The sequence below is a fragment of the Schistocerca cancellata genome, chromosome 7 (assembly GCF_023864275.1).
Source record: "Schistocerca cancellata isolate TAMUIC-IGC-003103 chromosome 7, iqSchCanc2.1, whole genome shotgun sequence".
Classification (NCBI taxonomy): domain Eukaryota; kingdom Metazoa; phylum Arthropoda; class Insecta; order Orthoptera; family Acrididae; genus Schistocerca; species Schistocerca cancellata.
Window position 1 is genome coordinate 157,518,894 of NC_064632.1, and position 11,827 is coordinate 157,530,720.

Sequence of the window (11,827 nt, forward strand, 5' to 3'; positions counted from 1 at the left end):
CTGCTCAAATAGCAAAACTCATTTACTACTTCAAGTGTCTCGTTTCCTAATCATAAATAATACATGAAATGAAAGAGCAAATCCAAGAGTTTTGTTAGTAGACCTGTCACATACTCTAGAGCCTACAGGATATGGTTTACGTGCCAACTTTGCAAATGAAATATTGCTTCATGACGAAGATTTTCTGGACTGTGTCGTCTCTGGTGATGGGTCGACGTTTCACCTTAGTGGAAATGTGAACCCACATAATGCGCGAATCTGGAGGGTTAGGAAATCACCACGATTTGGGACAGCTGCAACGATTCTCTACTAAATTGAATGTTTTTTGTGTCATATCTCGGCAGAAAGTTTATGGGCCATTCTTTTCCGGTGAAGCAAGTGTAACTGATGTTTCTTCTGTTATTGCGCTAGTACGATGGCTGTTTCCTTAACTGTAAGAGGTTGAACCACAGAACTATTTGGCACTTAGACGGTGCGGCGCTTTATTCGGCGTAACTCAATAGGCGACTGGTTAAATGGCATTATACCCGACCACTGGTTTGGCCGCAAGGGGTTAGGTAGCCTCCACGTTCACCCTATCTGACGCCATAGGATTTTTACCTTTGGGGTTCAAAAATGCATGTTATGTACGTCCGCTATCAGCTGATCTAACCGATTTAAGAAACACGACTGGAGCAGTTTTAACAATTATTCCAGACACACTGATGAAGGTTTGGGAAGAACTCGCCTATCGACTTGATGTGTGCCGTGTGAAAAATGTTGCTCACACTGAACCCTTGTAAGAAAGACTGAGTTCTTTCATCTGATATATTATTTATAACTGTAAGATGAATGTAATAAATGCTACAAATCCTTACAACCCCGATATTCGTTTTCAAACGCCCTGTGTTAATAACAGCCTCATACTTTTTGCAGTTGAAGCATTTATCTGTTATGTGCTCAAATACTTGGGTGTAACGATTTTCAGGAATATGACATGGAAAGACGACAGCCTCTGACGTAGTTAAAGCAGGTGGCAGGATACTGCGGAAAATGCTATCAGTTTACAGAGAAAATTGCTTACAAACCACACGTGCTATCAATCCCAGAATACTGCTCAAGTGCGTGGGACCCGTACCGAATAGCACTAACAGGGCATACTGCAGGTGTGTAAAGAGGGACAGCACGTATGATCGGGTGTTTGACGCATGTGAGAGCGTAACGGAGATACTGAAAAGCCAGAGCTGGCAGACGTTTGAACATGGGAGCCAACTGTCCAGCGAAAGCCTACTCACAGAATTTAACGCAGCAGTATTAAGTGAGGAATCTAGGAATATACTAAAACCAGCGAATATCATTCCCGTAGTGTCCGCGAAGACCCGACTGGAGTGACTGCATTGCGCACTGAGGCAATGGTTCAAATGGCTCTGAGCACTATGGGACTTAACATCTGAGGTCATCAGTCCCCTAGAACTTAGAACTACTTAAACCTAACTAACCTAATGACATCACACACATCCATGCCCGAGTCAGGATTCGAACCTGCGACCGTAGCGATCGCGCGGATTCAGACTGAAGCGCCTAGAACCGCTCGGCCACTCCAGCTGGCTATAAGGGTCAGTCAAATGACGAAATGAAATAAGTTAACAGTATTATTTAACAGTTATCGTCATAACTGTTAATACATGTATCCAAATGCGTGAAAAGACGGTCAGTGACTCCACGGAAAAAGTTGGCGGTTACCTAAGGAACCTTGGTTATATCCAGGAGTGCACCTCTTCGTTGGTTGGTTGATTCGGAGGAGGGGACCAAACAGCGAGGTCATCGGTCCAATCGGATTACGGAAGGTTGGAGAAGTCGGCCGTACCCTTTCAAAGGAATCATCCCGGCGTTTGCCTGAACCGATTTAGGGAAATCACGGAAAACCAAAATCAGGATGGCCGGACGCGGGTTTGAACCGTCGACCTCCGGAATGAGAGTCCAGTGTGCTAACCACTGCGCCGCCTCGCCAGGTGTACTTCTTCGTCCGAAGTAAATCTAGAGCCACTAACGTCCTCCTTCAGGGCTCCAAAAATATTAAAATCGCATAAGGAGGGATCGGGACTGCATGGAAGATGCGTAAGGGCGTTCCTGCGACACTTCAGCAGCGTATTCTAAACAAATTCCCAGCAGAAATTCTGTTGGGAAGCCCTTACACATCCTTCATGCAGTCCTGATATCTCCTTATGAGATGTTAATATTTTTGGAGCCCTGAAGAAAGATATTCGTGGACCCCGATTTACTTCGAAGCTGTGCAAGTCTGAGTACAGTCATGGTTCTGTACGTAACCGCAAACATTTTTCCATGGAGGTAATAACCGTCTCGTCTAACAGAGGGATATATTTAAAGCGAATACTTTTGATATAATAAATGGTTAACTTACATTTTGTCCTTCTGTCCCGTTTTTAATCGACTGGCCCTTTTACATTAGAATAGTAAAGACTGATGTGTACACTACATGAAAGGTATTTGCAGTTGTGAATAGGGACCACCATCAGCTATATAATAGAATGACGACAGTGGAAATGTGTACGACACCGAGACTCGAACCCGGAATTCCCACTTATCGCGAGCGGTCTCCTTTCCATTACGCTACCCAAGCACGCCTCACGGGCACACGCACACTTTCACAATGTCAACCAAGTCTACACCCTGCACTCGTATGATCATTACGTTTATTCCCTCCTTTTTCCCACCCTCCTTTCAGAAACATAGGCGACCCTAGTTCCACTTCCTGTACAACAATTTGCGTCAGGTTTTGCCTCTAGCTGAATACGGCGCCTAGCTCTCTCCGAGAAGGTCCCATTCGTGCCCATCTTTTTTGTCAAAACTCAACCAGTGCGCACCTATGGTTGCAATATAATCAAAAGTAAATCAACGCGTCAAGAATTCTTTGGGAATCTGGTACTGGTACTACTGAAAAGCGTTCATTCACGACATGGTAACAATGACTCACATACATGTTGCCCTGTATTTTGCCCCTTTTTCATGGTGTACTTCTGTACCGAACGGTTGAGGTGACCTGTGATCCTTGTACTCAAGAAGTTCCATTTAAGATAAAGGTGAACAAACTGACATTATGATAATTATTATGATCTGAATCAAAAATACTGACGTTATCTTGTATCTGCCTTATCTGACCCTCAAGTATAAGTTTTTAAGAGTATTCCTGTCGTAACAATTTGCTGTTTATCACCGAAACATGGGCTACAAAAACAAGTAAGTCAGCTGGCATACGAAAGTAACGCTACTGAGCCTCTACAATAAATCACTTTGAATAATTTGTATGGTCGCATATTACTTAACAACTTTATAAGGCTTATTTTTTTTCGGTGTAAAAGCTACAATTCCAAATTCAGAATGCCTTCCACGTGCTATGCTTCCGTTTACCAGATGTTAGTTGCTACAGGTATTCAGTTCAATGACAGAGGTCATGCTTCTGGAAACATTTAAGATTGGAACTACGTAACTGAACACAGATAAACGATTTTGTACAATACAAGTTCGTTATCCTGTGTCCACAGACCTCCGATGCGTGGGAAATGTCATCTCTGTGTGTGCGAGTCACACCAAATACAGCTGGAATCAACGATATCTTCACAATGTAACTCACTGTTCGACAGTATTCTTCAGTCGACATGACGCGTGACTTCACCAGCACATCGACAAGCTACGTTGTTTAATTTTCTAGAGGGAAATGTCAGCATTTAACTGTATGGTGGATGATTACTTTCTCTTTCATAAATGTAGCTAACTTCCTGTATTGTAATATACGTATTCAACGTCTTCTCTCAGAGTTCAGAACGGATAAATTTGTTATCAAACCAGATTATGTCCAGCACGTATCACGGAACCTCTATTAAAAATTAGTTGCCTGCTCTGCCTCAGTACAACATCTTGGACGTTTATCGCTACAAAATGGTTCAAATGGCTCTAAGCACTATGGGACTCAACTTCTGAGGTCATTAGTCCCTTAGAACTTAGAACTAGTTAAACCTAACTAACCTAAGGACATCACACACATCCATGCCCGAGGCAGGATTCGGACCTGCGACCGTAGCGGTCTCGCGGTTCCAGACTGCAGCGCCTAGAACCGCACGGGCACTTCAGCCGGCGTCTATCGCTAGACGAAAGAAGCAAATACTCTCTAAAAGACTGGTCACATCGAACTACATTTGCCCCTGGAAGAGATGTTGATTTTCGTACGTTTCATTTCGCGAGAAAGTAAAGAATCGCTGCCAGTGCTGTTCAGAAAGCATTGCTCAAGAACAATAAAAAATAGATCTTTTTTGCTATCACATCTGTCGTAGGTCAACAAATTTATTTTGTATCCATGCATTATTATTTCTATCCATCGTTAGTGGCATTCTGCAGTGTCCAAAACATGATAGTATTCTTGTATGTGAGTAGTGAATATTCATAAAATAAAATTATCAGTCTTAGATGCTAACCAAACTGCACAAACTCTTGTTAGTACAGTTAATGCTAATTTTCTGTACTAACAAGTGTTACTTTTGCAAACTGGTAGCATTAACTGCCTGTTCCGTCTTTTCTTGGTAGAATATTTTAATATTTGTGAATGAAAAAACACCTGACAGTGGTGTAATATCCTACAATAGAATATTACACAAGTGTTGCGTGTTGCGTGTTTTCTTTTTCATTCATAAAGAAAATTAAATTCACCCTTTGAAGTAGACCGCTGGTGGGACCAGAATACGAAATATCTTATTTATTTTAGCAAAGAAATGATACATTCGTTGAGTTTAACGAAAGACTGATCAGCAGAAGTTACTCAGAGGCATCGAGAAAAGGGGGAGGGTTTCGCCTTTACGTGACAAATACGAACGAGGTGTTTGGAAGAACTTCGCAATATTTTTAACCAAGGTGTAGGATTATTTATCGGTTATAAAACAACGGAAGATGAAATTTTATTCGTTGTTAGGTTCTGGGAGAAACAGTTAGGCACGGAGGAATTCACGCTCAGCATATTTGGTAGTCGCTGCGGTGTCACCTGCTTTGCCTAATGGTATGAAGTTACACTCAATACAAACGGCCCACAAGACGACAGCTCTTTATTTCGTGTCAGTGGGGTACAGTTAGGTCTGATAACGCTTGTAAGATGGCAGCAGAATACAGCGAGGAGTTTCTTTAGTAATAATAGCTTCCGAAGTTTTTCGCCTCTTTTTCTCTCCTACAGACAAATAGTCTCACTCTTTTATGGGATCTTCAAGAATACTCCTGAGTCACAATACAGGAATAAAAATTTAAGAATGGACAGAAAATCATTTCAGGCAGGAATGCTTTTAATAGACTGACACACCAGAAACATTAATTACTGCACTGATTTGTTTCTCACTTTTAGAAAGCTCTAGTGCCTTCTATAATTTTATTCTACTATGTTCTTTCGTAAGAAATTATGAACTACAAAAAATGTAAATAAATAAAAATTAAAGAACGCAACTGCTACTGTTTCTCATGTGTTTTGTTTTTGTATCGTTACGAAGAAATACTTGTTCACCATTTGACAAAACTTTATGCTAATTTTTTATGCTAAAAAAAGGCGCTCACATCGACTTATGTGGCTGTAACGAAATTAGTGTGAAAGGTGATATGTCCAAAATGCCACCGTGTGTTGTAACTTAATACTTATGGAACTGAACGATTTAAGACAATATTTTTAGACATAATAACAATTACTCGGCCATTTCAAATTAGAATTCTCGAGCTTTCGACAAGTCACTCTGCCATCGTCTTCAAAAAGAAACCGAGGGCACAATACTACAGACCCATGTATTTTCAAAAATGATTCAAATGGCTCTGAGCACTATTGGACTCAACTTCTGAGGTCATCAGTCCCCTATAACTTAGAACTACTTCAACCTAACTAACCTAAGGACATCACACACATCCATGCCCGAGGCAGGATTCGAACCTGCGACCGTTGCGGTCGCGCGGTTCCAGACTGTAGCGCCTAGAACCGCTCGGCCACTACGGCCGGCCCATGCATTTTCAGTACGTGACTATGACCACCAAAGAACTATCTCGCAAACGGGATTATGGGAGTATAAATTATTGTTCTGTGAATTACCTGCGCTTCTAAACAAAAATACCACATCGTTCCCTCGAAATCATGTTGGTTTCATTTGGAGAAAAGCTAAACTTCTGATTGAACCGTTCACTGAGGTACATGCGTAAGATCTGTGTGCATGTTCCTCGAGTTATCCAATGTTTAATGTGTTTCAGTACCGCAAACTTTATTTTTTCTTCAGGTAGTCTGTATGTAAGCAAAGTTATTTAAAATTAACTTAATGTAGCCTGGATCAGCCTGTGCAACAGGAAGGACGCAGCACTGTCTTGGATGGAGAGTCATCAACAGACATACATCAGGTGTGTCACAGAAAAATGTATTGGGAGTCTTGCTGCTCATGTTATATTAATGACTTTTGCAGTCAATATTAATAGTAAGCTCGAACTGTACAGACGATGCAGTTATTTGTAATGAAATACTGTCTGAAAAAGGCTGCACATGTATTCAGTTAGACCTTGAGGAGGTGTGAAAGTGGTGCAAAGACTGAAAACTTGCTTTAAACGTCCAGAAATGTAAAATTTTGCACTTCACAAACGAAAAACATACTATCTCATGATTACAATATCAACGAGTCACAGTTTGAACTGGTTAACTCGTACGATTACCAGGGTATAGCACTACAGGGATATGAAATGGAACGATCACAAAGCCTCCATTTATAGTAAAGCAGATGGCAGATTACGGTTCAGCGATAGAATACCAAGGAAATGGAGTTAGTTTACAAAGGAGTTTGCTTACAAGTTTCGCGTGCGACCCATCCTAGAATATTGCTCAAGTGTATGGGACCCATACCAAATAGGACTAACACAGAATACTGAGCGTATACAGAGAAGAACAGTACGGATGACTACAGGTTTGTTTCGCCCGTGGTAGTGTGTCACAGAGATGAATATGCAACTGAACAGGCAGACACTTTAAGATAGACGCAAAATAAGTCGAGTAAGCTTGCTTACAAAGTTTCAAGGACCAGCTTTAAATAATGATTCTAGGCATATATTAGAACCCTTAGAACCCCATACGCATCGCCCCCATAGGAGTAGACTAATTACAGATCGCAAACAGGCGTTTAAGCAGCCAGCTTCCGCACTGCATATGTGAATGAAACGAGAAGCAGCCCTGATGTCTCTTACAGTACTGTTTGTAGTGCAGTTCACAATGGTTTGCCGAATATCGAAGCAGACGTAAACAGTAAAATCTAAGACTCACTTATGCATTGGTATTATTACAACTGACACTGAACCTCTGTTTTCAAGTTCTCTTTACATCGGATGTAGCATAGCCGATACGGCGTTATAAATGAAACTATATTAAGCGATTTACGTGGTGCTAGTCGTTAAAAAATATCTTTTAAAATGTTTCGAGCCGTGCAGTCGAATGCCTTTAAAAGATCTATTGTGACTGTGTCTGACTGTTCTGTTGACCCTTTCACGTGCAAGATAGCGCATACATAGAGATCTGTGCCCACGAAGTTTCTTTCGCAAACCCGTGGTTCTTTGAGAGAAGAATTTTAGACCAGCCGGAGGCGCAACTTGTAAAATGCTCCAGGTTGCTGGAACGGACGGTAAGGATGTGGGGCCGTCAACGATGCTCCTTGGGACACTTAAAGAGACCATGGACATTTGCGTTTGATGTACTTCTTTGGTAAGTGTGTGGTAGTCTAAAAGGATCCGTGCACAGGCTTTAACTATTGCCAAAGCAAAACGTTGGAGATCAGGAAGAAAATAGCTCGAGACAGCTGAATACACCAACTAGTGTCGCGTAACTAAGATTATTTTCATCACAAGCCGTACAACATTCCGCAATCCGACTTCGGCAAATCGATAGGAAGGGGAAGCTTACGTAAAAGGCAAATGCGGTGAACTTGCGGGGTTGCCGGGGGACCCTTAGCCCCGTGGGAGGTTTCGTAATCTGGCGCCACTGTTGCGGGGTGCCAGAGCGCGCCCCGCCATTGGCCACGTTGCGCAGGTCAGTGCCCAGTGCCGACCAATGGTAGCGCAGCGCGTTGTCGTCCGTCCTCACTCAAAACGTTCCGCGGGAACGGGGGCGCGAAGCGCGTGCCAGACACTGCGTCACGTTCCCACAAGGGGACAGACGTTATCTTTCGCAATCAGTATGTAGACGTAATGCCCCCACATACCGATTGCAGCTGTGTGCAGCGTATATTTAACCGGAGCCGCAGTAGCAACTGCCAGGTGTTTCGTTCGAAGGCTGGCTGTGCGCTTTCGCTTCGCTCCGGTTTTAGTCACTGGCAAGACGCGGGTGCCAATACACAAGAGAGACTCAAGAATCTGGACGTTAGTACCGAAACTTGATGTGAACGCGTCAATATAACAATACCAGCTTAGTTCCGTAACTTCTCTCATGATTGTGTCGACTGAATTAACCACCGCCATGATAGGGTGTAGCTTACTTGGGACAGCGTTTCAACCATGTCCATAAATGAATGTGTTCGAAAAATTAGATTAACATAAAAGGAATTATCAAGACATTTGATGGAAGCACGAAGGTATACTGCAAAATCTATTTTTTTCGGGTTTGGCTACAAAATTTCATTACTTAATAATTATGGAAGAAAAGCACAAAACAGACGCAATGTTCTCTAAATATTATGCTATTTATGCTAACTGGTTTCGAGTCTGCACCTGTCTTCAGGCGGTGGTAAGCATTTCAAGGGCGAGTAACACATTGATTAGCGTGAAGAAGTTATATGCAAAATAATAAAAGTAAATCCCTTCAATATGTAATTTGTAGAGGAAATATCTGCCACTGGCTACGTCTGTCATTACCCCTGAAACTAATTACGACTGAACGAACTGTTTATTCATCCATACTCTACGGGTTTCATAAACATTTGTTCGATTGCACTGTTTCTACTGTTCGTCGAAATTCCCAGACCAAGAAGGCATAGCGGTTTAATAATTATCGTAGCTTTACCATTACAAGCCGCCTGGTGCACTATAGCCCACTGAATGAACCCACATTACCTGCAAGTTTTCGGAAATCCTGCCGGTAAATAGAAAGTTACATTAAACGTTATATACAAGCTTCCAAGTTTTCTGTAGCATGTTTTGTATACGGAGTAAAACACTGTAGCTGAGACATTACTGTGTAGCTTTCAATTATTAAGACACTTTTTTTAAGGACAATATTCCACAACATGGCTTTTTTCGAATGTTACGCACAAAACAATGTTATAGTTAGGAGTTCACCGTCTTATTATATTTACGTCCAGCTTAGTAACTAACGTCATTTCGAGCCCCAGCATTGGCATTATTCGTCCAAACAATTTGTGATTAATGCTGCTTATGTTTTCCCATCGTGTAAAAAAAAAAGTTGGAGATTTGGGTAGGCCGTAAAACCTACAAGTTTTCTGTACAAGAAATTCGAAGTATTAATGGGAACAAGGTAGTCGACACAGTGATGGTAAATCATTTACAAAGGAGCAATGTTCTCCACCCTGAGACTGAAATGTATAGGTTATGACTGTCCGCGACGGCCGTTGTTTACATGGAACCGCATGTTTGCAGACGCTGGGAAATAAACCGACAGCAGGTCGATGATAACAGAACCTAACCAGTTGTATGCATCGATGGTATTAACAGTTGTGAGCGTACAAAGTAGCTTCAACGCGTATCCATTCAGTCGCTGAACTAGCTGGTAATGAGCTAACAAAGTATCAAACAGCGAAGCGAGCGTAGCGCGGCGCAGTTCCACGCGGTGACAGCTGGTCGCAGAGCGTAGGCGGAGCAGTGCTTACCTAGAGGCGAGGTGGAGCAACTTGGTCATGGCGGCGGAGCTGCTGGTGTGGCGGGCTTTGTCTGCTGGAGTGGTCCCCCTGGCTGTGCGGTCTGGTCGGCGAGCGCCGGGCGAGTGTCAGCTGTTGGCGGCGGCCAGCGCCTGCCACCAGCCTCGGCCTCGTGACGTCACGCGACTCGAGCTGGCGTCCGCGTCCGGCTCCACGGGCGCAAACAGCTGGTGCGCGATAAGGAGCGGCCAGGGCGGCGGATCCCTGCGTCACGTTTCTCGCGACGTCCTACCACGTGACCGCAGGTGCCCAATCTGATCATCACGCAAAAACAACACGATACACGTCAGTGTGGTCTTTGCACTATGTCACCTAGCTGTGTAAATCCACAACACGATACATGAACTTGGAGCCAGTCGACTAATTCGCACTGAGCACTGTTGTTGTTGTGGTCTTCAGCCTTGAGACTGGTTTGATGCAGCTCTCCATGGTACCCTATCCTGTGCAAGCTTCTTCATCTCCCAGTACTTATTGCAATCTCCATCCTTCTGAATCTGCTTAGTGTATTCATCTCTTGGTCTCCCTCTACGATTTTTACCCTCCACGCTGCCTCCAATGCTAAATTTGTGATCCCTTGATGCCTCAGAATATGTCCTACTAACCGGTCCCTCCTTTTTGTCAAGTTGTGCCACAAACTCCTCTTCTCCCCAATTCTATTCAATACTTCAACATTAGTTATGTGATCGACCCATCTAATCTTCAGCATTCTTCTGTAGCACCACATTTCAAAAGCTTTTATTCTCTTCTTGTCCAAACTATTTATCGTCCATGTTTCACTTCCATACATGGCTACACTCCATACAAATACTTTCAAAAACGACTTCCTGACACTTAAATCTATACTCGATGTTAATAAATTTCTCTTCTTCAAAAACGCTTTCCTTGCCATTGCCAGTCTACATTTTATATCTTCTCTACTTCGACCATCATCAGTTATTTTGCTCCCCAAATAGCAAAACTCCTTTACTGCTTTAAGCCTCTCATTTCCTAATCTAATTCCCGCAGCATCACCCGACTTAATTCGACTACATTCCATTATCTTCGTTTTGCTTTTGATGATGCTCATCTTATATCCTCCATTCAAGAAACTGTCCATTCCTTTCAACAGCTCTTCCAAGTCCTTTGCTGTCTGTGACAGAATTACAATGTCATCGGTGAACCTCAACGTTTTTATTTCTTCTCCATGGACTTTAATACTTACTCCGAATTTTTGTTTTGTTTCCTTTACTGCTTGCTCAATATACAGAATGAATAACATCGGGCAGAGGCTACAACCCTGTCTCACTCCCTTCCCAACCACTGCTTCCCTTTCATGTCCCTCAACTCTTATAACTGCCATCTGGTTTCTGTACAAATTGTGAATAGCCTTTCGCTCCCGGTATTGTACCCCTGCCACCTTTAGAATTTGAAAGAGAGTATTCCAGTCAACATTGTCAAAAGCTTTCTCTAAGTCTACAAATGCTAGAAACGTAGGTTTGCCTTTGCTTAATCTAGCTTCTAAGGTAAGTCGTAAGGTCAGTATTGCCTCACGTGTTCCAATATTTCTACGGAATCCAAACTGATCTTCCCCGAGGTCGATTTCTACCAGTTTTTCCATTCGTCTGTAAAGAATTCGTGTTAGTATTTTGCAGCTGTGACTTATTAAACTGATAGTTCGGTAATTTTCACATCTGTCAACACCTGCTTTCTTTGGGATTGGAATTATTATATTCTTCTTGAAGTCTGAGGGTATTTCGCCTGTCTCATACATCTTGCTCACCAGATGGTAGAGTTTTGTCAGGAGTGGCTCTCCCAAGGCCGTCAGTAGTTCTAATGGAATGTTGTCTACTCCCGGGGCCTTGTTTCGACTCAGGTCTTTCAGTGCTCTGTCAAACTCTTCACACAGTATCGTATCTCCCATTTCATGTTCATCTATT

The 11,827-nt window shown here is 42.7% G+C and overlaps 1 protein-coding gene across 1 annotated transcript in view; it reads right to left on the reverse strand.

Annotated features, from left to right (window-relative positions):
• The window catches only part of LOC126092225 (phosphoenolpyruvate carboxykinase [GTP]-like), a 142,135-nt gene extending 132,129 nt beyond the window's left edge, over positions 1 to 10,006 (reverse strand). The window contains exon 1 of the mRNA XM_049907719.1: positions 9,864 to 10,006. Within this exon, the coding sequence (XP_049763676.1) occupies positions 9,864 to 9,892 (29 nt within the window). The 5' untranslated portion in view covers positions 9,893 to 10,006. The remainder of the gene's footprint in view (positions 1 to 9,863) is intronic.
• Between the last annotated feature and the right edge of the window lie 1,821 nt (positions 10,007 to 11,827).